Source organism: Periplaneta americana, chromosome 8 (genome assembly GCF_040183065.1).
Source record: "Periplaneta americana isolate PAMFEO1 chromosome 8, P.americana_PAMFEO1_priV1, whole genome shotgun sequence".
Taxonomy (NCBI): domain Eukaryota; kingdom Metazoa; phylum Arthropoda; class Insecta; order Blattodea; family Blattidae; genus Periplaneta; species Periplaneta americana.
Genome location: NC_091124.1, coordinates 120,524,858 through 120,551,859, shown reverse-complemented (window position 1 = coordinate 120,551,859; position 27,002 = coordinate 120,524,858). Strand labels below are relative to the sequence as shown.

Sequence of the window (27,002 nt, the reverse complement as noted above, 5' to 3'; positions counted from 1 at the left end):
ATATTTAAATTAGAATGAATTAAAATTCGAGGAGATGATAATTTAATTGTGATACTATAATTTTAGAATAATGTAATAAATGTAATTATTTAATTAATGTTCCCTTTAAAGTAGGAAGACTATTCAGAGACGATAAGATGATATGTAACTATAGTTCTATATTTAACTTTCTCTTTAAACTGCGATAAACAGAAACGATAAGATGATAATTGTAATTCTTTCTTCAACGTTAATTTTAAAATACAAGTACATATTCCCGACTACATATCATGGCACTATTATGAAATATTGCAGTGCCCGGAACTCGAATCAGTTCACAGTGTCAGTGAATGTAGAGCCACACAAGAAAGTGACGTTCAACCTGACGTACGAGGAGCTGCTGAGCCGAAAGCTGGGGACGTACAAGCACGTCATGAATCTGGACCCGGGGCAGATCGTGAGAGACCTGAGCGTGGAGGTGCGCATCCAGGAGTCCAGCGACATCGGCAGTGTCAATGTCCCAGCTCCGCGCACTTCCAGTAAGATGCAGTGGACACATCGCGAAGGTTAGTCTATGTTCCGAACTAACGTAGGTACCTACTAAAAACTACTATTTCAATTTTTAATCGTGTGGTTGTAAGGGATCCAATACAGCATGCAATAACAAACTGAGTAGTCCTCGGTTAACTGCGGGTTATCATGCTTGCCGCCGTATCCGAGGTTCGCGGGTTCAAACACGTCGGATGGCAAGGAAATAAATCTGAAAGGCATATGATCTATGGCACATTGAAGTGACCCACTCATGAAGGAGAGGGCACCAAGCCAAATCTATCGACCATTGTTTTTACCACATCACCATTTGGTAGCACAATAGATGCTGGTCAATGTATATCGAGACTTGCTCTCCTCCACATCCGATCCGTACTACAAACAAGTTTCACTTTTATTCGGAAGGATGTCTTCGTCCATAGAGGCCTAACAGACGAGCTGTAATTTCAATCACAAGGCTGGGACTGTCCACATATTGGATAATTCATGAGCTTTTTCATTATATTGTAACTCTCTGTATGAAAAGTGTTAGTCAATGCTTTGCTACATCTCAATCAGTAATTTTATTTAGAAGGCTGTGATCGTCCATTGAAGATCTGTAATTTTAATGACAAGGCGAGGATTGTCCACATACTAGATAATTCATGAACTCATTCATTAGGTTGTGACTCTCCATATGACAAGTAATTTCATTATTCATCCAAATCAGTAATTATTTTAAAAGGCTTTGATCAACTACCGGTAGGCTATAGCCTATAAAAGCAAATTATTCAAGATCCTTTGTTTATTTTTTATTTTTTCAGAAGTTCGTGAACCTTTAGAAAATGGCTAATTAGTAATTTTATTCAGAAGTCTGTGATCCTTCAGATAATGGCTAAGGCTGTTATTCTCTGCGTAAACGCTAACTATTCGAGATCCAATAGATATTTGGTAATTATATCCATACGTCCAGAACTCTGTAATTTTGAATAGTGTACAAGACCTGATCAGCAGCCTTTCATATTTCACATCATGATTGACTCGGCTTGGCTTTAATGAGGGCTTGACCATACACTTAGGAACGTTTTGGTCCATTGTGCGCCCCATATATGCGATGATCAAGTCCGACAGGTGGTCTGGGCGGCATTCGTGACTCCTATTCTGACAGGTGAGTCATCCTGCTTCAGCCCCTGAAAGAATTAGGTTCCATTTCGCAGACGATTAGCCTGATAAGACCCATGCCCCGAAGCTCAAGCCCTTCCTATAGCCTATGAGAATCGAACGCCGTACTACCCCCAAGACTTCAACCCAGCCTATATTTACAATTACTCGTACAAACGGTAGATTAAATGAAATGGAGGTGGAGAGTGTTGATGGATATAAAGAGGGAAATGGCAGTACCCCGAGAAATACCACAAATTCTATCACCACCTGGCCGGGGATCGAAGACCAGTGCGCTAGCACTTGCTCCACAGACGCGGTCGCTGCAAGATTACATTTAACTGAAATGCAAGTGTACCGAAAGCAAAGAGCATGGTTTAGCTCACTGTTTCTGTGTTGCAGGAATCAGCAGTCGCCAGGCAATGATCCAGAGGCCTGCTCGTAACGTCGCTGTAGTGGTATTCTCGCTCTCTCCGGAACAACAAAGAAGCGTCTCCACGAAGGGATTGCAGGAGCAATTCATAGTGGAGTACGACTTGCAAGACATAGAGGCGACCAACGACGTGCTGGTATGTGAAGGAGGCAGCGTGATCCATGAAAAGGAAATAATAATACAGTAAAACCTTGCTAAAACGTGCCCTCTATAAAAAGGAAACCTGTACAAACGAAAAATAAATTTGGGAGCGGAATGATTTACTACATAAAATAATACTTTAAGAAGGAAAACTGTCTAATGCGAAAACGGAATCATTTTTGGGCATCATTTAGGTAAAAAACCTGATTAAAACGGATAATTTTAAGCGTAAAACCTGGTTCACAATAAACCGGGAACGGAAACGACAACGAGAACGGAAATAATGTTAAAATAAATGTACTTAAGTGTGAGCATTCACTATAGTTAATTGTGAATGCTCACGTTTAAATACATTTATTTTAACAATATCTCCGTTCTCGTTTTCGTTGTCGTTTCCGTTCCCGGTTTATTGTGAACCAGCCTTAACTGTTGCTAGATTCTTTCAAACCATTTTAATTTTGCGACAATACTGTACGAAGCATTACATAATTTTCTTGTGTGACTGTACATGCAATGATCTGGAAGTCTTTCGCTATTCTTTGTCAGGCGTTGGGGGTGAAACTTCTCTAACCATGTCACTATTCTGTGCTTATTGTCAAGGTCCCTGGCAGGTTACTGACCTCCTGTAGCCTTACTTCTTCCAATCCTCTTGGATTTTCTTTTATTTATTCTCAGTTTTGTGCTAACAAGCCAATACAGTGATAAAGGATAGTGCGAATAGAATAAAACTGTGAATAATATTGTAGTTAATGTCAATTTAGTTTCACGTTTCCGTTTATTTATTCTGAGTTTTGTGTTAATATGTCAATACTGTGTTAAATAACAGTGCGAATAAAGTAGAACTATGCGATTTAAAATAAGAAACCTAGATGACCAGTTCTATCATGGAAGAGTGGCTTCATAATTTTAATGGAGCAATGAAACGTCAAGGTCGTAAAGTCGTACTGTTTTTAGGCAATGCTGCCTGTCATTCAAGGATTGATTTGTCTAACGAGAAGTTAATCTATTTTTCATCAAACACAATTTTAGGATGGACCAGGGCACAATTTACACTTTGAATTGATGCAGGACACGAAGGAAATTCTACATCGTTCCCTTCAAAAAAAAAAAAAATGTCTCGGCAATGCACTTTTAAAGAAATGTGGGGGCCAAGAAACTAGGGCGCAGAGAGAGGGATAGAGAGAGGCTGCAATTACGTAAGTTAATAATTATGGAAATAAAATTCACTTTGCATTTACAGTAGTAACTTTTATTTCAAATTATTTCTTCATTAAGTTCTCCCTACAGTGAGTATATTGCAGTAATCTATTGAACCCTTTCTAAAACGAAAACCTGTGAAAACGGAAAAAAATCCTGGAATGATCGCGTTTCGTTTTAGGGAGGTTTTACTGTATTATGATTATTATGACGGTGATAAGGACAAGATGATGTGGTGGCGATGTAATAATATGGTACTACTGTGAAGGTGATGGGGTGTGATGACAATGGTAATAATAATAATAATAATAATAATAATAATAATAATAATACCGGTAATAATAATAATAATAATAATAATAATGTGATGATGGTGATGACAGTGCTGATTGAGGTCAAGATGATCTTGTGGCGACGTGACAATAGTAGTAATAATGCGATGGTAGTTATGACAGCGAATGTGATGAGCAGGGCGCGGATTTTGATGACATGTCATTTTTTTTCTTTACATCCTTTGCAACGCCCGTAAATATTTAAATCCTGGACACGAGCTGCTGGTTACAGAAATGTAGAATTTTACGTCATTTTTTTATCACCTTATGCTGTTTTAATCTTTTAGTTTAATTTTTGCCATTTTCTTTAATTTTAAGGTGATTTTTAGTCATTTAAGCTAAAACTTCAATCACGAACTAAAATTTCCTAATATAGGAAAACTCGAAAAATTAGTACTGACACTATCCCATTCAAATGCTGAATCTGAAAGGATTTTCTCGATAGTTAGTGATGTCAAAAGAAAGAAGAGAAATAGAATAGGAGAAGAAGTTCTCGGCTGAGTTGTTGTTATACGCTCTGCCTTCCAACCAAAGGAACTGTATTAGACAAAAATCCAGGATACAAACTTTGTGTCGTTAAGTCGTTAAAGTACTCTAAAACAGAGCAGATACAAGAATAATTAACAGCCAGTGATCTGTCACTCTTCAAGTATGCCCCTGCGGTCAGGGTAAAAGTGGAAAGAAGCTGCTCAATGTATAACAATGTCCTCACCGACAACCGCCTATCGTCACATTCAAGAATCTTCGGATGTACACTGTCATCTATTGCAATGGAGAGGAGAGGTTTTAATTTGAGGTAGGATTTTTACTGCTTCTCTATAGGATTGGCTATTTTTAGTTTTTTTTTAACATTTTAAGTTATTTTCTAACATTTTTTGGGTAATTTTATGGGTACTTTTTAGGATTTTTTAGGTCATCAAAATCCACGCTCTGGTGATGAGTAACGACTGTGATGACAGTGATGAGGCTAGGATGATATATGGTGGCGACGTGACAATGGTGGTAATACTGTGATGATAGGAAAATAGAGGTGTAAATGGCGATGGTGGTTATGGTGCTGATGGCGGTGCAGTTATGGTTCATAGTCACTGAAGTAACAACCAGTTGTTGTTAATTTTAATCAATAGAATAAAATTCCATCGCTGGCACGTACTGGTGATTGACAAAGCGGCCGTGTAGCAAGTATTTTTTCTAACATTTAAATTTCCCACTCCACTTCATGTGTATTGCCCCATCACTTCACATTTTATTTATAAATTACGTACCGTACTGTATGGAAACGGGACTTTACTGACCTTCTTTGTCTGTATTCGATTTAGTTCGCAGGATCTGAACCGCGGACCACAATGTGTGTACTAATACAATTTAAATTGTTGTATACAGGTGAATGAAAGTTACTTCGTGCACTTCTTCGCGCCACCGGATCTGCCGCCTTTGCGGAAACACGTCACATTCCTGCTGGACGTAAGCAGCGCCATGGACGGACGCAGCATTCAGCAGCTGAAGGAGGCCATGACTTTCATACTTGATAATCTTCATGTAGACGACCTTGTCAGCATCCTTACCTTCTCAAACAATGTCAAGGTAATTGTAAAGGAAATCAACATCGGGAAGTAATGGGTTCGACTTGTTTCTAAGAATTGAGGGGCCAGTGGAAAAGGGACTCATGGCACATTCATATCGATTTTTAGTTTCTCCGATAATCCGACACATCTTACCATCTAGCCAGGGGCGGCCCGTCCTTATATGCTACAGTGCTACAGCACAATGATAATTTTTGCTCAAATAAAGTGTTTGCAATACCACAGTATTTGATCTGCCATTTGACAATTTCCCGTTGTTATGTTCATGACGTGTTATAGAGTGTTTAGTCTTCGCTCTTTGGTGCCTCAGGGGGTTCGTTGTGCTACTCAAAACTTACATGAGAATGTAGACAGTTAATGCGCATGTGCGAAGCTGAAATAACTGCTCTGATTGGCTATTTTTACGCGGGGAAGTGCTGTAGTCAGCTTCAGCACAACACAGCTTGGAGATTGCAAAAGTAAAGCGTAAGGAAAGAATGCTTGTTTGTGGAGGAACTCGGAACTATGTACAATGTATTTGGTAATTCAAATGTTCGACTGCTGCTGCCATCTACCAGTTTTTTGAGGTCCCTCCTGAATCAATCAGCAAGCGACGGAAAATTGAATCCCAGAAAATTGATGCCAAGGAGGTATGTAACCGTATAATTCAGGAAACTACTCGTCGTTTCCAATCTTTAAGCTACCTAGACGCAACAAAATTGTTAAACAGCGAATTTTTTGCATAATTTTCTTGAACGCGAACTTGAAGTTGCTGTCAACAGCTATACTGTACTGAACAAAAGAATGTTAAAGACACAACTTGGAGTTCTATACGGAAGATCCGACTTCCGAAATATAGATGGCTGTTCAATTGTTACAAAACACAGTCTCCAACAATTCACGGGATCCATTCTGTGAAGTAACGAAGTTGTTAAATATTTTGGTTACAACACCAATGACCACTGCTGAGCCAGAAAGATGTTTTTCTTGCTTGAAACGCATAAAAACGTTTTTAAGGAACACTATGTCCCAGGATCGCCTCTCTGCTCTTGCAATACTGTCAATAGAAAAGAGTATAATGTCCAGGATGGAGGGATTTAACGTTTAACATCAGGGTAATTGAAAAGTTCTGCAGTAGGAAGGAACTCCATATTTCGTCACTAGGCGAGTCTCAAATTAAGATAAATGCATATAAGTGTATACAGTAGGCCGATATAGAGATTGTAGCACACTCATTATTTTGACCATCAGCCGCTACTGCATCTAGCACATGTTTTATGAACTTCCAGGCTTGTGGCATGTGTCTACCGGACACTTCTCCACTTCAAGAGAGAATCTTTATGGAATAAAGGTCCATGCCCCACTGTATGTTGCTTCATAGAACAGTGGCTCTGATTGACGGAGTCGTAAGCAGCCACCCAATTAGATGCTGTGTACTGTCTCCTGTTCACAATATGTGTCGCAATTTGAATCAGTTGGAGCAAAGAAATGAAATAGTTTCTTCCAAGAATAATGAAAAGAAGATATTAAGGAACAGTGGTAGGCAGTATATGAGACGAAACAAATCTGTTGTGTCTGAGAATGTGTATAAGGACGGTATAATACACTCAGGGACAAAAAAAACCGGACACTTCTATATTTGCTTGTATTTTGTTGCCAATTATTTCAAAATGAAACAAAACCCATTTAAACAAAATAATGTTTCATTTAGCACCTTATACGACATTTGCAAAAAAAAATCTCTGATGAGAAAATTTACAAAAAATTACAAAGGTCGTATAACTAAGGAATCGTTTGGTCTAACTGTTTTGTCATTTTATGGTGCCTTAAACATTAAAAACTCATTTTAGTAACGGGTATTACCCCCTCTGGCTTGAATAACTGCATCCATACGTCTTGGTATGCTCTCAATTTGGTTAGCAATGTCTTCTTGAGAAATAAGTTCCCATTCTTCGCCAAGTTCTCGCCTCAACTCTTGTAACGATTCTGGTCTCGGTCGCCTATTCTTAACACGCCGTCCCAGCATGTCCCACACGTGTTCAATTGGGTTCATGTCTGGACTCCTTGCTGGCTATGGAAGAACATGTATTGCCACTTCTTGGAGATAATCTCCGACCGCATGGGCAATATGCGGCCGAGCATTATCATGCTTTAAAACAAAATTATCGCCTACAAATTGGCCAAATGGCACAACATGATCAGCCAAACATTCATTTATATACCTATCAGCTGTTAGTCTTCCATTTTCAACAAAAACCAACTCTATACGAGCATCCGTACACACTCCTGCCCAAACCATCACTCCACCACCTCCATACGGCACATTTTCGGAAATGCAACACTGTGAAAATCGTTCTCCCCTTCTTCTCCAAACTCTTTCACGTCCATCAGGTGAGCACAGATTGAAACGGGACTCGTCGATGAACAGAACACAGCTCCACTGTCCATTTCTCCAATCCCTGTCATCATTTGCAAAACGCAGTCGTTCAACTCGATGCATCCTGAGAAGTCTGGGACCAGTTGCAGGTCTACTTGATATCAGTCCACTTGCTTTCAACCTCCTTCTAACTGTTTTGGCCGAAATTGGGCGTCCATACATGTTAACAAATTGCTGGGCTACACTAGTAGCTGGCAGGTTGCGCTCCCTAAGAACTCTCAACACTATATACCTGTCTTCATTTGGATTTGTAGCTCTTGGACGACCGGAACCTGGTCTTCTGGTATATTCTAGGGTATCTCTATACCGTTTTATGGCATCATGGGTTGTGCTTCTAGCCATATTCATAACATTTGCAATGTAACGTACACTGCGTCCATCATCGTAAAGGGCTACAGCTCGAGCCACATCTTCTGGTCGCATCTTGTTTTAAGACAAATGTTACAACCCCACTTAAACTCAGAAAATGTAAAAATAAAGAAATAACGAATGATAACGATAATGAAGCACAAAATGGTTGAGACAAAATTGTTATAGCTGAAACTCCGAAAGCAAAATTGGAATATTTGGTTGTAATGGCTTGTTTATAAAACAAAAAACAATCAACAATGTATACACGTCTCCATAACAACAGATGGCTACCACAACATTGTATGAGAAGATAATGTTTTGCAAAATACCAGCAAATATTAAAGTGTCCTGTTTTTTTGTCCCTGAGTGTATTATAGTATATTTATTTGTTTGTTTTCAATGTCAAAGCCCAAAACAGTGACTGGAAAAGTACACATTTACTAGTAAATGTACAGTAGGGTGGAGTGAATCTATACATGAAATTGTTTTTTATCTGTTTTCTGAATGTAATGGTTGCAAAAATTGTATTTTCACTTAACTTAGAAATGTGAAAAACATGGAGTTTCAATATTTAATTTTTGAGGTGCTCCAGGGGCTTTCAAGTTTCTTAAAATTATATATATATTTTTTTGCCTCTTTGTATATTTGTTCTATTATTTTGTTTTTCATTACATAACTAATGAATTGCTGTAAAATCACATATTTAAACTTTATTTGGAAGACTCTAAATTGGGGTTCCAGTATACCATATTTTTGAGGGGATCTATAGGGACAAAATATATAGTATTTTACATAAAATATGACAAAAATTCCATTTCAGCCAATTAATTTTCTCTTAGTTAGAACTCTTTCTGAGTGGTAACGAAATCAACAGGTCTAATTATTATCCTTCTTTCTGTACTTTGCTCTAGTAAAACATTCTTTTTTGTTTTGGAACACGGCGGTCTTTATCACAATTAGGCCTACAGTATTAATTTTTTTTGCATTTGCAACTGCATAACTATATCAAATAGTTTGTTTGCTTCTTCTTTGAATTTTGCAATGTTGTCATCTTAGTTGTCGTCACTATGTCGTTTCTTACAAGGTTTTATTAAGTTTGTGTATTGATCATGGTAAGCACGAATCAGTTTAATATTCTTCTATGATTGTTTTTCGGAATTTATGCCTTTACTTGGATTTCCTTAGCTTTGATAACAACTCTTTCTCAAATCTCTCCAACAGTAGATTCTTTTGGTTTGAAGTCAGATTTTAAATCATTTTTTATCCATAGATAATATTTCATTACGTAATGATAGGTAGGTAATTGTGATGGGTTCAGCCCCTCTGGTATTCCAAATACAGGGTAGAAGATCAGATTTCTTGTATTAATTAGAGATATTCTGATTTAAATTCCCTGCAACATAAGAAGAATGAATTTCCATTAATTTTATTATATTAATTATATCATACCTAAGAGTTTTGTGATTATTCCCAATTTTCTCATAAATTGAGGTTTCTGTGACACTTCAAGACGAAACAACAGGGGACCAATAATATGCAGAGTCTTTTAACATGTATTTTTAACATGTTCCTGGTATCCTGTTCACATTAAATCACTGGAGACTGTTCTCTCACTAAAAAAAAATCTGAACCTCAAAATTTTGTGAAACTTTCAAAATATGATACTCTTGGGGCACCTCTAAATATTAATCTAGAGAAAATATATTATGCATTGTTCTTTATGATATAACACCAAAACTTTTCCTTGATATTGCATTTCGAATCCATAAACTTAATATTTTCACTCCACCCTAATGTACAGCTATATTACTTTAATAAAATAATAATCGGTATTGAATTCCACTTATGCTGTCTTAAAAACAACCAAGTAGCCTTTCATGAGAGCATTCTGTAGGAAATCAACTCCATTGTTTTTTTTTCATCACTGTGCAAATGACTCGATACCAACCACAAGTTAGATATAGGTAGGCTATATATGAGTATTATATTTTAATACTCATAGATCTCATTGCACATATGCGCATACTTTACATAGGAGAACCACTTGAGTTCAAAATGCTTCTCCTAAAAAAACTAGTTTTTGTGGCATGGCCCCTTTTCCACTGGGCTCCTCAATTGTCGCTATAAATACATGAGACGATAAGCATGATAAGTTGCAGTGTCGAGCCTTAAGAGAAATCTCACGCCCGATCTATTTGCTAGTTGATAAAATCGGGCCTTTTCTATGCTTTTAATCATGTCACATTGTGCGATTAATAATTTCTTTCATTATTGGATTTAGATTGGACAAAGAAACATGATGGACGTTTATATCTGCTATTCTTATTTTCAATTCGTTTTAGTCTATTATTTAAATACGCTGTATCAACTACCGTACTAGATTATTTAACATCGACGGAATTGACAGTATCGAGATGTTATTTGATGAGATGTGACCGAAGAATTCGTAATGCGATTATTTGACATTTGAGGCACTCAGAAGCAAAGTGATACAAGTGACATTTAGTAAGTTTTGAGATAAGTGACTTTGAAGTTGAAACGGAAATTAAAAAATCTGTTACAGGACTATCTTGCTGTAAATTTACAGTTATATATGTTGGTACCTATATTTTTCAACTTCTAAATATAAATTATCTATTCTGAAACTGTTTAGATAAAATAGGGTCCTAAAGTCACTTGTATTATTTTGCCACGAAAATATTTTTGTGGAAAAGTAATATAAGTGCAAGGGTTTTTGGTATTTTTATATTATTTAAAACAAGAACAAGGACATTGCTTACAACATTGAAACATTTCTGTCTTAACAGCCCTTGAGCTTTCTTATTATCATATTATAACAAAACATGTGTCTGTATAACCGAAAGAATCAATCAATCGATCTTCTTAATGTCTCCAGTTGTTTGCAGAGAACATAAAGTCAACTATAGTCCACTGTAGTATTTTCAGTTCTTCTTTTTCATAGTAAATTAGGGGTATTTTGATCGGTGTTCATTATAGACGCCTGTTGCTACTAGCCAGAGGTGGGGTGTAGTCAATATATACTGCAGAGATGTGTCTTCTGCAACTGATATTGATGATTTTAATTGACTTCTTTTGTGTTTTATGAATGGACAGTATAGAAGAATGTGTTCCAGATCTTCACCATGATTATTAAACCACATACAAGTAGGAGTATCAGAAAGGTGAAATCGGTGTAGATACAATTATGTGACAATTTGATCTGTTCTGGCTCTTGTTAAAATGTTTGAACATGTCTGGGCAAGTTTTTGTAAATTTACAGGTCATTCGGTTTCTTTTTAACGGACTGTAAAATTTTTCCTTTGTCAGAAGAGAGTCAATTGTTGATCCATAAGTTTATAAAATGAAACTTTACTGAAGTAAAGGCATTGAATAGAGATATCACTTGAAGAGGTCTTGGTTGCAAATGTGTTGCCTGTTTCGCAACGTTATCGACTTTCTCGTTTCCAGGTAGACCACAATGACTAGGTATCCATTGAAATAGTATTTTCTTTTGAAGTTTTTTTTAGTTCACTTAGTTGTTTGTGAATTGGAATAATTCTATGTGCGTATAGGTGTGGTACATATTTAATTATATTAAATATAGCCCCCTTGGAGTCGATAAGTATTCAAATAGATCTTTCAGAAATTTGAGTAACACACTAAAGAGCAGCATCAATAGCTAGCAATTCAGTGTCAAGACTGGAGGAAGCTGAACATGGTATGAAGTAATTTTCTTGATATTTTGGAATATAATACCCTGCTCCTGATGTTCCATCATCAGAGTTTAGAGATTCATCTGTATAAATTTGAAGGTAATCCTTATATGAGCTGCAGAGTAGTTCCATGGCATATAACTTAAGAATGTATGAAGGATCATTTTTGAAATGATTTCGTGGAATTTGTAGGCATGTTCTGCAATTATCCATTTTCATAGAGGAATTTCATTTACAACTGGAGTTTTAGCAATGAGTATCTGTGATATAGACTGGTATTTCTTCTTTGTTTATTTTGTAGAAATTACAGAGGATATTATCTGACAGTTTGAAGAACATCTGAGATCTGGATGAGGCTTGCAATTTTAAATGTATTTTTAGATCCTTTTTTAATACATAGTGTCTTATTGGTTGAATATTATATTCAATTTCCAGGACAACAGTTGCTGTGGTTTTTGGTACTCCGAAAGAAGAGGGCTAAGAAAATTTCAAATTTTAGATGAAATTCAGCCTTAGTCGCTGTTCATTACGTCACTAGGCTCATCTAATGAAGTCATATCTCTCTCTGCTGAAACATCTATGTTTCTGTCATGAAGTGCATCTGTAGTGCTCCTACAGCGAATATTCCTTCAACTTCCTCTTCCACGCACTTTTCCACGTCCTACAGTCCTTATTATAGGCCCATCCTAATGCTTCAGGTCATCAAAGAAAGAGTGGTGTATGAGCGGGATGAATTTCTTTAGCTATTGCAAGTTGCTCCACTTAGCAAAAGTTATCCTTATTGGATCACTGTATAGTTGGTCCAGCTCAATGTGTGCAGGCCTTCCACGTAGATGTTTCGAATATGTAATTTATTACCTCTCTCCATTATGGCAAATGAATTAGTCATACACAGAAGAAACGCAACAACAATATGCAAACAACGCACTTGTATTAGTTTGCCTCTCAGACAAAACTCTTTTTGCATTGTAATATAAGTGTAAGGCCAACATGGCGCAGCAATGACTGGAACTGCACTTATATCACTATTTCTCTGAACAGAAGTGACGTTAAAGATTTAGAATATATACTTATCTCACTTTAAAAACAAATGTCACTTATATTACTTTGCTTCTGAATGCCTCATTTGTCGTACAGTTAGGGAAAACCTCGGACGAAAACTCGACCAAGTAATCAGCCCAAGTGGGAATTGAACCCATACCTCAGAGCAGTTCTGAATCAAGGAACACTTACTTTCGAAATGTTTCATATTAGCTGAATTAAACTGAGATGTGGATGGCAAGCACTGAGTGAACTAAAGCCATTATCTTACAAAATTGTTTCAATGTAAGATCATCCCTGCAACGGCCTAAGAAATATAGAGGCCGATTAAGGTGGTTAAGTTGCAAAAAATAAAGTTTTCGCACCGTCATCGACGCTAAACGTTAATGCTATGTTGACGTCAGAAATGACGTATTTGGTGACGTATGTTAACGTTCGTAAAGCTTAATAAAGAATCATACGATATTTCCCGCTCCTTTAACATTTATCATTCTATGACAGTCAATCAATCACGCAGCATTTTTTAAATTCATAGCTTAACGTCTAAGGAAGGCATAGGAAGAAATTCGAAACGAAAATCTTTTTTTTTAAAGTAAGAAAAAAGAATACTAACTTCGATGTGATCTGTTCAGAATAGATATTTAAAACTTCAAAAGTTTATAAGCGGTAAACGTTTTGTTTTTTCACATGAGATGGGAGTCAAAGCGTGAGAATTGTTAAGAAGGAATGGAAATTACTTTTAAAAGTGAGCGCTACTCAAAATATTCAGGCTGGTTTCCGAGTTACGGCGAGTTAAACAAAGGAGCGTTTTCGCTTGGCAGAGTACTCACGAGTCAGGGTCTTTTTATGTATTGAAATCTTAATGAAAAATGCTTTCCTAAGCTTCTTGTACTTCGGACTGAGTAATTTACCCATGTTGAGCTGGCTCTTAGGTTGTTTAAATACATGTTTAATCCACTGCATAAAGTTTCATCACACTTTGAAACTAATTCACTAAAAATGCCCCACCTTTTAAAAAATGTTGACATATTCTTTATATCCATGTTATTTTTACTAGGACTATCAGGTAAACATTTACATTTTGTGTTTTTAATCACACGTTACCGTAGCGACGAATGACCTTTGTAAACTTTTATCTACTTGTTGTTTCTAGTAACAGTAACATGAATGTAAAGAATAACTGTCTTTATATGAAGGGTTCAGAGTCATAGTGGGCCAAGCGCCATTTATTAAAAACGGAGAAAGCAAGGTTTAAAGTTAAGTGAATAACATAGTTTATTGAAGATTGATATGTCATATAGTTTTAATATGCATACTTTATATTACTTGCTATATGGTTCATTAAATTATAATAATCACTTAATTTTAACCCTTGTTTTCTTCGCTTTTTATTTATGGCGCTTGGCCTACTATGGCTCTGAACCCTTTATATATTTATTCATTCATAACATAGGAATAACTTTTAGCAGCGATCTCGGCTGGAGGGAACGCGTTACTGGCACAGCGGGAAAGGCATGGAGAGCGTTACACTTTGTGATGAGGGTACTACGAAAAGGCTCTGATAAATCCAAAGAGATTGCATATAAGTCACTAGTTCGTTCAGTAATGGAATATGGTGCTGCATGTTGGGATCCTTATAGATTAGTACATATATTAAGACACTGGAAAAGATTCAAATACGGCTCTCAAGCTTTGTCGTAATAATTCACCATTAAAATGGGACTCACTCAAGGACAGAAGAACGCGAATTCGATTATGCGCAATGTTCAAAACATACAGAGGTGAGCCTGCCTGGAGAGAAATAAAGAATAGATTGCAGCCGCCAAATTACTTTTCAAGGAACGACCACTCATATAAACTGAGGGAAAGAAGACAGAGGACGGACACTAGAAAGTTTTCTTTTCTCAATCGTACTATCAGGGACTGGAATGCTCTACCTGCAGACTTACTGAAGGCTTTACCAATAACCAAAAATGTATTTAAAAATCGGCTGAAGGACTTTAATAATAGACGGTAATACATTATGCAGACTATTTCGTGGCTTTACAAGTATAGTGAGTAAGCAGAGAAACATAGTGAATCTCCAGTGGTTTATATTGGTTGTGCAATGTGTTGTAGTGAAAGCACAGTGAGCTTAATGGTAAATTCTGAGAGTTATAGTGGCAGAGAAATGAGATAGATTTATAGTGAAAGGGTGTGAGTTATAGTGAACGTCCTAAATTGCTTCCAATGGTGTCTAGGCTAGCGATTTGAGGTTAATATAGTAGGTACAATACTACGGAATAATAAGAGTGTAATTGATGTTTTGTTATTTGAAATGTTCTACCAGTGAAGAAGTGTTTTGTGTCTGTGAAGTGTGTTGTGTCAGTGAAGTTTTATAGTTTACAGTGGTAATGCAGAGTATTTGAACAGTGAAATGTTTTGGAAGTGTTAGTGAAATCAGGCTAGTGTCAGAGAAATGTTTCATAGTTCCAGTGCAGTGAGTGAATTGATAGCGAAATGAGTGTAGTGCTGAAGGCTACTTGTACATGTATAAACATATCATATATGTTCGTGGTTTTAAGTTCGAACATAAGGTTAAGATATAAATTAGATTTACTTTACTTATGTCGTATTAAGTGATTCATTTAATTTAGGATGCCCCTTGTTAATATTATTATATTTTGCTATTATTATTATTTTATTATTAATACTATGAATTGTAATTTATTATTAATTGTAATTATTAAGTGTAATTAGTTACCACTGCCACCGGGTATTTACCCATTTTCAGTGTGAATAAATACATTCATAGTATTCTGCCCAAGGACAGGTCTTTCATTGCAAACCCAGCATTCTCGAATCTTTCCTGTTTTCCGTCTGCCTCATAGTCTCCACATATGATCCATGTATATATTAATGTCTATCTCTTACATCTTCTTCTGCCCCGAACCTTTCATCCATTCACTATTCTTTTCAGTGCATTCTTCAATACGCAGTTTCTTCTTAGCTAGTGACCCAGTCAACTTCTTTTTCTCTTTCTGATTAGTTTCAGCATTATTCTGTTTTCAGTCACTCTTTGTAGCACAGCTTCATTTCTTATTGTCTGTCCATTTCACATGCTCCATTCTTCTCCATAACCACATTTCAAATGCTTCTAGTCACTTCTCTTCACTTCGTCGTAATTTTCATGTTTCTATCTCAAACAATGCCATACTCCACACAAAGCACTTAACTAGTGTCTTTCTTGAATATTTAATGTTGAAGTATAATATTATTTGTTATAATGATTTATTAAGAGGTAGTTAATAAGATTTTATGTTACATTCGACCGTAAGTAGCTAATACACATGTGGAAGTTAGCTCAATATTTCCACCTACTTTTACTCACTTGTATAATAATTTTTTTCTAGATATGGAATTACGTACTGAACCAGAACATGAAGCAAGAAAGTTCTACTTCAAAATTGAACGCGGTACTAACGTCAAACGTTGCAGCAAAAGCCACTCCTGTCAACATAGCGAAGGCAAAAGAATTCGTGCAGCGCTTGACAGCACATGGCGGTAACTACACATTAATTTTAACAAATCCAATTATCATAGTTTTTACTCTCCATTATTTCGAAAGTAGATTCAAGAATGCTGCTGTTGTGTAATTTACCGGAGATGCTGGACAATGCTTTGAAAGGAACGTCCGAACATCTTATGGATGAAATAGTAGGATTAAAAACCGTAAAATATAAGATATGCTGTGGATATAATTATATATAATTCTTTATTAAGATTTAATGTAGGCCTATTCAGCATTTCGGAACTACCCGTATGTTTCATCACCAGAATAATATAATCCAACATCTAGAAGGTTCGCCTATCTGTTCCAGTTATTTGAACAAGTCAGGCGAGTAAGGAGCGTTACAAATCTTAGTTTGTATGACCTCAATGTGGGTAAACCTGAAACGGAGATATATCTGAACACAGCATTGGGAAATGTAATCTCTACGAAAGCCTAAATTCTTAAAACAATGAGGGACATTTTGGTGTTTCAGTTTGAAAATGAGATTGCACTAATTCATCACTTTCATCTGGAAGATCATTCGATTTTTTATTTAAGAAATAATTCTAAAATTATTTAATATGTCTGCAATTAGTAATAAATATATTCCTATAATAATATGGTTTATTTACAAATATTCTCTTTATCCATTTACATTCTTATCATTGGTTTAGCTGTAAATGACATCATAAACATCGCAAATGAACTAGCCATCAAAAGTTATCACTGGTCCGAAGTTTCCGGGTTCAAATACAGCTCAGAGTGACTTACAAAAATAGAACAGCAATAGAGTTCCATTTCACTCCTGAAAATTGTAAAGAACTTTGTCTAGTTTTAAGATATTTCAGTAAAATTATTTCACGTAGCAACTGATCTGTCATAACGTTTAGATTCAGTGGCTATGCACACCTGTTTTAACTATCTTATTCTTCTCGGTTTTCTTCTCATCTCCTCTTCTCTCCTAGTCCTAATTATCCTATTCTTTCCCCTTGATTCTTTCTCTTTCTCTCTACCATGTAGTATGTCTTCTTCTTCCTTGTCCTGGTATTCCATCATCTTTCGCACTGATTTCCCTACTTTTCCTTTCTTATCCTTTTTCCATCAATATTCGTTCTCTATTATTTTCATTATTCAGTCTATTTCCGTGTTATCTTTATTTTACTTTTATTCTCACTTTTCTTCTAGTTTTTATTTCTTCCTTATTCTGTTCTTCTCCTTCCCTTTTCTTTACCCCTCACTTTCTCTGTTTTCCTGTTTCTTCTTCTTTTCATTTTTCTCTTACCGCTCTTTTCCTCTTTCTTCTATTCTTCCTTCTTCCCCTCTCCTTTCCAGTTCAGTATCAGACTTCACTGGTGCATTGTTGTCAATTGATTACAAGTCGTTCTATCCTCTTTACCAGAGTCCAACATTCATGATGCTCTACTGAAAGCTCTAGCAACGTCACGACTTCACATGGGACGCTCTGCAGACAACGAAGTTTTCGAATCCATTCTAGTCTTCCTGACAGCCGGCAAACCAAGCATGGGCATCACAGACACTCACACGATAGTTCCCAGTGTGAGCAAGGCCAACGCAGGTCAGACGTGCGTGTTCAGTCTGGAACTGGGCAATGACGACACTGTGGACTTTGCGTTCCTCGAAAAACTCTCAAGCACCAATTTAGGCTTTGCACAGAAAGTGCAGAGTTCGTCGGACACGGCGGAACAGTTCAGGGCGTTCTACCGCCAATTCGAGTCTCCGGTGCTGGCAGACATCTCATTCAAATACCAGCCGAAGCAGGTAAGGCAAACGTGAGGGTAGTTGGAACAAATTGAGTGAATTGCATCTTGATTTTTGTTCTGCGAGATTTATTTATTTCTTAAAAAATGTAGTGAATGAGCCAATGACGCAGATGAATGATTCAATTACACAGATGAATGAATCAGTCACACAGATGAATTAATCAGTCACACAGATGAATTAATCTATCACACAGATGAATGAATCAGTCACATAGATGAATGAATCAGTCACACAGTTGAATCAATCTATCACACAGATGAATGAATCCATCACACAGGTAAATGAATCAGTCACACAGATGAATGAATCAATCCACACAGATGAATGAATCAATCACCGATTAATGAATCAGTCACGGAGATGAATGAATCAGTCACACAGATGAATGAATCAGTCACACAGATGAATGAATCCATCACACAGATCAATGAATCCATCACACAAATCAATGAATCCATCACACAGATGAATGAATCCATCACATAGATGAATGAATCAGTCACACAGATGAATGAATCTCACAGATAAATGAATCAATCACACAGATGAATGAATCATACAGATAAATGAATCAATCACACAGATGAATGAATCACACAGATAAATGAATCAATCACACAGATGAATGAATCAGTCACACAGATGAATGAATCAGTCACACAGATGAATGAATGAATCACACAGAATCAGTCACGGAGATGAATTAGACACACTCTCCCGCAGCCCTAATCGCTGCCTGATCAATCACCACGTCTACTGGAAGACCGATTAGCCAACATTCTTATTTATTTATAAAATTAGTTTAATTATTGAATGCCGATATATGTTTAGTTATTGATATTTTTTTCCATATTTAAAGCGAGTTATGCTAAGAAACCAAAAACGTATCATTTCCACACTGAATGAAATGAACCTTATTTCTCCACATAGTTTCGTGATAAGTGTTTCTGTGTAATACGTGAGACTTCAGTTTCCATTCCTTAAAAAAAAAAAATAAAAAAAAAAAGGAATTTTTCAAAATGTGTATAAGATAGTAGAAACACAACAGTCAATTTTTCCAACTGACCTATGCAAGTCTAAAAAAAAAAAAAAAAAAAGTGACCGAGGCTTCGTTTCGAATCACTCGTATCTTGACCAAATGTATTAAACCTTTTCAGGAAAAGAACTTTTCTCGAGGTTAGTGCAGTATTATTTGACAAATTTTAAAATGAATTTGACACAAATTCAATTAAGAAACTGTAGCTTTCACATGAAACATCACTCCACGCATTGAAATAATGAATGAATATATAAATCAGCAACTGAACAAAGACTTGCGAAAATGTTATTTCTTATATTTGCAACAGATGTATTTGACACAATACAATTTCTTATCAATGTATAGGACATAACGCCAAAAGAAAATTTTTTATCTTGTTACTATCAAAGGATCGACTCAGGATATAATTTCAATATATACTTAAAGAATGAAGACGAAAATTCGAGTAGGCACTCTTTCTTATTTTATTATTTACATGAGTATCGTGATTAATTCCTGGATAAGGGATGCAAACAGACAGCACATAATAGTAAATGGACAGATCGATATTGACATCATTCTTCTTACAAGTGAAGTCTGAAAATGAATTTCAACGATCGATAGACTTTCTAAATAAATATCATTGCAAAAAGTTATGATTTCGAAATTTCTACTGCAAAATCGCTAGTCATGGTTTTCAGAGGCAAAAATCGGATTCCAAGCAAAGTTTTCATCAAGAAAAATGTTTTAGAACAAGTCAATATACGATTATATTGAAGTATCTTGTATATAATATTTCATATGAAGGGGACTAGGACATAAATTTGATATCAAAATTGAAAATTTTATCAAAGTCACTGGCATCATTAATTCTCTTTTTAAATGGTTGTTGATCCAGCGTAAAAGAGATTAAGAGTCTGAAACATGCTAGCAAGACCAACTTTGGCACATGCCAATGCGGTCTGTACCATCAGAAAACAAGATAACACAGTGTTCCGCAACCTTTTTCTACTCTCGGCACACCCTAGGCGGGCCTAGACTCTACACGGTACACCAAAATGTTAATCCCCTCAAAACATATGATGTGACTCTCTTAATATAATTATGTAATAGAATCAAGTTAGTAATAATAATAATAATAATAATAATAATAATAATAATAATAATAATAATAATTATAATAATAATCGACTCTTGCATTATCTTATTAACAATTCATGAACTATAATTCATTGTAGAAAATACACATTTCTATTACCAATATTAAAGTAAATAACTCTACTCATACCTTCAATGTGATACTTGGGCCTGCTTAGCTGCACAGAGGTGTCTGATCTGAGGCGGAATCGTTGACAGTGGAAGCTTCATTTCTTCATCGATGGATCTGAGTCTCTCCCACTTTGATGTTTCAATTTCAGTTAATGTCGAAAATCCCAATTCACACATATATGTGGTTGAAAATGGCAATAATATATTAACTGCCATCTCGGAGATAGCCGGGTATTCACTCCTTATTGCCAATCAAAATGTTTCCAAAGGCACTTCGAGAAGTTTTAATTTCAATGTTCTTTCTGCTTTTAAATCTGCCAGTTCCTCTTGTACGAGTATATTATTTGGAAGATGTTTTGAATCCACAATGAATGGATCACGAACCCAGTCGAAATCTTGAACACACTGTCCAAAATAATTCTTGAACTTTTGCTGCAACATTACTAAATGTTCTTTAATTGAGTCCATCAACACTTCATTACCATCAGCAAGGGACCATACAATTGGGAACATCTCAAACGACCCATTTTCAATAATCTGTATCCATAAATTCAGCTTATTCACAAATTCTTGATTCTCATCCATACAAGTCAGAATATTTTCGTTCCTACCTTGCATTTTTCTGTTAAGGTCATTCAAATGTACGAAGATATGCCCACTTAGATACCCGTTCATCATCAGCAAATAAATCCGCGTATTCATGCCCCTCAATAGTCAAAAATACAAGTACAGTACCTCATCTTTAAGTTAAAAAATTCGCGCTAACACTTTACCTCGTGATAACCATCGCACTTCTAATTTCTTACAATAATAGGTAAACGTTCGAGTCACACCTTTCACCTTGTGATGGTACATCAGTGTGCTGCGTCACACAGGTTGCGGAACACTGAGATAACACATGAATAGTAGCCAATGATGAGATGAGATTCATGCGAAAAACTCCAGGTTACACACTTTTGAATAAAAAACTAAATGGATTTATTTTAACAGAATTCGGACTAAACTCAAAATGGAAGAACAATATTCATGGAATGCCTGAATCCATATGGCCAAAACAAGTCCTTAATTACCGACCAGTTGGAGGGAGAGCACTGGCAAGACCCCTGAAGAAGTGGTACGAGCTCTGTTTGTAAATTGTGACCTAATTGTACATCGGATAAAATCAGGCATACAAATTGCAACTTTAACATTTAGTATATACAGGGTGTTTCCGGGCTAGTGTCACAAACTTTCAGGGATGATGGGGAAGGACACATGTATCGATTTGAGATAAGGAACCCTGGTCCGGAAATGACTGAGTCGAAAGTTGCAAGCAAAAATAGTTCTGTGGAAATGAAATAATTTTATTCCTCTGTACACCTTATTTATGTATATTTATTTATCTGTACATCTTACATATACTGTATTCATCTGACGTTGTTTACGTTGTCTACTCACAGTATTCCATTCAGTGCGCTGTCTGAGGGATGGGGACAGGAAACTACACTAAAGCAATGTAGATAGCGTAATATGTAACGGACATGGTCGGTCCTGATATGCACGTCTGTAGACAGCAGTGTACAAGTTGCATTGTCCAGTCGATCAGTCCTAGTGAAATTGAGGAGTACACGATAGCGGAATATGCAGACCTGATTTTCGAATACGGATGAGCCAATGGGAACAGTAGACAAGCTCACAGATTGTATCGGGACAAGTACCCACATAGGAGCCATCCGGCCCATACCATCTTTCCAGGACTGTTCCAAAGGTTAAAGGAAGAAGGGCATGTGATGCCAAATTACAATTTCATTTCCAGACAACTATTTTTGCTTGTAACTTTCGACTCAGTCATTTCCGGACCAGGGTCCATTATCTCAAATTGATACATGTGTCCTTCCCCATCATCCCTGGAAGTTTGTAACACCAGCCCGGAAACACCATGGATGAATATAAAATAGGATGCGAAACTGCGGTCAGCACCATCTGACGGAAGGGGGTTCAAATAAGATGATTAGCGCCGGACGTCGTGGGTGGTGAACATTAGAACTACGTGTTGGATAGATTACCCAGTGTTCTCTATTCATCCGTTCGTTCGAGACGAACAGACGATGCTCGAGAAGACAAGATGGCAACCAGAAACTTGCTAATGAGTGGACATAGAGTGATACTAAGCGTGTATAAAATCATTGTATGTTAAAAAGTGATGTTTATGGACGTTGTAAAAATAATGTTGTTGAATATATTACAAAGTAATAGTAATATAATAAATTGAACTATCTAAGTAGTTTTTGCAGACTTTTCCATTGCCCTGTACACTAAATACCCAAAGAATACAATCCCAATTATCTAACCCTTTGCTTTATTTTCTGTCTCTGGTTATATTTTAATTGGGTAGTGTAAAATAGATCGTCTCTTTTATCTTCCTGTCGGCTACGGTAAGAATTTTCAGTGGAAGATGCTGTGAGGAATAAAAATGTAAATGTTTTATTTGAAATTGGGTTGGGAATAACGATGAGATTGGGAGGGAATAAATATTTTCTGTATAGTTTAACATTTTCATCACCAAGTGCGCTGCTAAATGCATGGAGTAATTAGTTTTTGTTTTCGCTACTTGGTGCACTGCGAGATGTAATAAGTTCTCCTCCGTCCAACAGATGGCAACAAGATCAGTTTCTATATTAGCGCCTCTAGCATATAGCACGGAAAACTCAGTAAGTTTCGCATCCTATTATATATTCACCCATGGAAACACGCTGTATTTATATTCATATAGGAGGCCTCGCCGTCCACGTTGAATAATCAATTATATGTATTTATCATTTAGACCTACCATCCAATTTAGGAGAGCATGTAAATTGCGGCTTGTAGTATAAAAAAAGTGAGCAAATTCCTTTCCAACTTTCTTCCAGACTTAGGACTGAGATTTAAAAAATTTGGCGTTTTTAAAAATGCTGTCATCACTTGTCATATGTGTAACCATAAGGGTGGTTTCGTCATAGAATTACAAATTTGTAGTTATTGCTTCTTGTTAGGCCGAGCTAAGTATGAAGCATATTTCACCAGTTCAGATCGTTTCATCCTTTCACTTCTGTTTGAAGTCATTTTTATAGCTTTCATTAACTCTTTTGTGTTGTCTTACTTTAGACGTTTTTGTGCTCTTAAACTTTATAATGAAGTCTGAAACTTGGTCACCTTCCGATTCTTTGTCTCTTCCTCCTTGTGTTCATTTCCTCCCTTTTTCCTCTTAATCTCTCACCTTCTTCGCTTGTCTTTCCTCAGTACTGACTTTTACACCACTTACACAGAATCTCGTTGTATGTAAAATCCTAGCGTTGTGTCTTACAAGGCTATTGTTTCGTCTATCGTAGTTTGTGCCGGCTTCCTTAACCACACACACGTTTCGGCGGACGTTTTCTGGATCTGAACTGGTGGTGGCGGGACAACTGCTCGGTGAGGACATCGACGGCGAAGTACAAGGGCGCACATCCCAAGGATCCTTGTCTTACCCCTTCATTCCCATGTACTTCACGACCACGGACGGGATGACACGAAAGACCACGAAAACCACATCGAATACATTCCAACGAATCTGGGAGTACCTCAGCGTCCGACAACTTTTGCAGGACTGCAGCAAGCAAGACAAAAGGCGAACCCTGTCCCTAGCCAAAGAAGTAAGTGAAGTCAACACCAGGGTTAGCCCAGTTAGTGGTAAAATTAGCAGGAAATATATCTAATAAAAATTAAATTAAATTAATATAAAAATACAGATTGAAGAAAATTTATCTATGTACACTTCGACAAAATTTTGTTATTAAAAATAATTGTGATCAAAACAAGCATGGGCCAATATTGTTAAGTAAACATGTAACGATAGCAGCTTGAATCTTTTCCCTGGCCGTGGAGATCACCAGATCTGGCTCTAATGGATTTCTGGTTACAGTGATACATAACTGACTATGAATCAACAGAGGACGAAATGAATTCGTCGCTCATGTTGCAGAAACAGCAACAGTCATCAGGCTATTTTTTTTGTCATTTTCGAAAGCATAGGTAATCTTTGTCATTTACAGCTTTACATTTAATTTAGTTGAGTTGCTATTGAACTATTCTTTAAAATAAATTAAACATTTGTACTGTTTCAATACTTGTTGGCTACCTAAAATGTTAAAACACCTTTAACAATACAACTAAAAGAGACATGGTTGTTTTGATCCCAAAAGTTAATTGAGGTAGCTTTCCGTCACTCTGCAATAAGAAAAAAAGGGAAAGATAAATAAAAATGAAGAATTAAATGTCTAAAGTACGAACGGTGCATATTATTTTGGAAGGCAGAATGAAATAAGGATGTAAATAGATAAATGTGCAGTACATATAGGTCTACATAAGACTGGAAGAAAGATAAAAATATGGGGAGAAACAGGAAGTGAGAAAGTTATTCACTATAGCACTATAACGTGCATCACTTGTTTATTACAGTATTCCTTCGTTACACCGATGACGTCGCTGGTGATGAAATCCAGGGGCTCCAACTATGTGAAAATCAAAAACACATCACCATCTATGGGTAGGTAATTCACCTTAGTATGATATAGCCTAAAAAGAATAATTATCAGAAAATAACTTTACCCAATTAGAATTAAATCAACAGTATACTGTATTCTGAACTGAAATATGGGCTCCAAACAATTTCAGGTTCATTAAATAAGATTTATTTTTCTTATGCATATTTCCCGCACAAATTTTATTGACTGTTAGAATCTGGATATAAACAAAACATAGTAAAATATAGTTTTGGAAGAAGAATTGTACACAGGCAGGATAGTTAGCTGACCGATCAACCGACAGACTTACTGACCTGCAAATCTACCGATTGATCGACCGGCTGGCTGGTGAAATGTTAGGCCTATTATTTTATTGATAAAAGGAATGATAAAAATGTATTCCTGTGAAAATTTCTAAGTCCCTTTTGTGAGGTTGTGTTATTTTATCTGCTCTTCCTGTCATGATAAAGGGAAAATAAAAATATGTCTTTGTTGTCGCAGATCAATGGTGTCCATGAAGAGGAAAAATTTCTTTGATGAAAATAACATCTATGGAGATTTTTACTGGAAAAAAAATATACCTGGATCTCAAAGACATGGCAACAATGATAGAAGATGTGGGCGATTGTGCAGCATCAGAAATAGAACCCCGATATCGCAAAGTATAGAAGAGATGTCTGGGTCAAGCAAGGCAGCAAGATGTTTAAGGGAGTTACTTCCTTAAATATAGGTGATCATGTCAATAAAGAGGCGCCAAATAAACTTACAGTGTATGAATTTTATTATGCAACTTCGCAATAATAAGTAAACTACGTATTACTTGATTTTGCAATGAAAACGTCTTCGTTGTGGTCATTTAGGTCCGTAACACACTACAGCGAGAACTATGTAACGCGTTTGTCGAGGTATGGAACATGATTTCCTTTAGCAAAGAGTTATGTTCGAACTGAGATATAGCTCACATCGGTCATCTAGCGATTTTTGTGGAGCATAGCTACTCCCACCACCTATATTTCCCGCTCCAACAGATAACCTATTCCAATTGTGTACCCATAAAATCTACAATATTAGGTGAATAAATTTCGACAATTAATAGAAGGCCAGCTGTTCAAATTTATGTCACTTTATTTCTATCGGCTCATATCAACCTGCCTACCGTATGGCGTAATAAAATTTGTCTTTTAATTATCTATACAGAGCGTAGAAACATGTTTCCCGTTATAGTGTCAAAAAGAAAGCATTGCTAAGCTGTCTCCATCCACATTAGAGTGGATCGGAGGAACTTGTCTAACTTTTTCTTTGATTGAAAATTAAAGATACTGTTCATTCAGTTTTGAATTTCATATTAAAATATCAAAATCTGGAAGGTATTTTGAAATTATATTTTTGGTACAAAACAGAAAACATTCATTACCTTGTTTATAGATACAGGTTTTCTTCTTACCTGCACTGTAGGCATCTTTCCCCGATAGTCGGGTAAGATGGTAAATGCAATTAACACATTTACTGATATATGTATATCACCTGAACTTGGTTTGATACATGTATATAACAAAAATGACTTAATCTAAAGCTCATGACACTTTCTCACTCGTTTATGACTACTTAGCAACACAGTCATTGCACAGATTTTATTGTCGTGCGCAAGACTCGTGAAATCACTTCTTGCACATAATGAATTCAATCCAGTACATTTTTTGTCATCATTTTTTTTAGGCGGCGTTAAAGGGTACGGTAAAGAATCCCGTATGCTTGCGATGCTCTAACACAGTTCATATCCTCTGTTATAACATGTTCCATCGTAAGTTGAAGACTGTCCTCAAAGCACTGACTATCAGAGAACCTTACGTACGGTAATGTTTATGCATTCCCTGCAATAAAACAAAAAATAAAAGTCTTGGAGCAAGTTGCCATCTTACCCCGAAAAAAGTGAGCTTCTTCCGCAAATATCGGGATAAGATGCCTAGTGCTGTGACGAAACCTAATATGGCGGAACAAGGTCGTTG

At 36.4% G+C, this 27,002-nt stretch overlaps 1 protein-coding gene across 1 annotated transcript in view; it reads left to right on the top strand.

The window, feature by feature from the left end:
• LOC138704993 (inter-alpha-trypsin inhibitor heavy chain H5-like) overlaps positions 1–26,896 on the top strand; it is a 69,855-nt gene extending 42,959 nt beyond the window's left edge. The window contains exons 4-11 of the mRNA XM_069833510.1: positions 295–545; positions 2,071–2,237; positions 5,155–5,355; positions 16,268–16,418; positions 17,807–18,186; positions 23,824–24,126; positions 24,932–25,019; positions 25,498–26,896. Of these exons, the coding sequence (XP_069689611.1) occupies positions 295–545; positions 2,071–2,237; positions 5,155–5,355; positions 16,268–16,418; positions 17,807–18,186; positions 23,824–24,126; positions 24,932–25,019; positions 25,498–25,514 (1,558 nt within the window). The 3' untranslated portion in view covers positions 25,515–26,896. The remainder of the gene's footprint in view (positions 1–294; positions 546–2,070; positions 2,238–5,154; positions 5,356–16,267; positions 16,419–17,806; positions 18,187–23,823; positions 24,127–24,931; positions 25,020–25,497) is intronic.
• Positions 26,897–27,002: the final 106 nt, after the last annotated feature.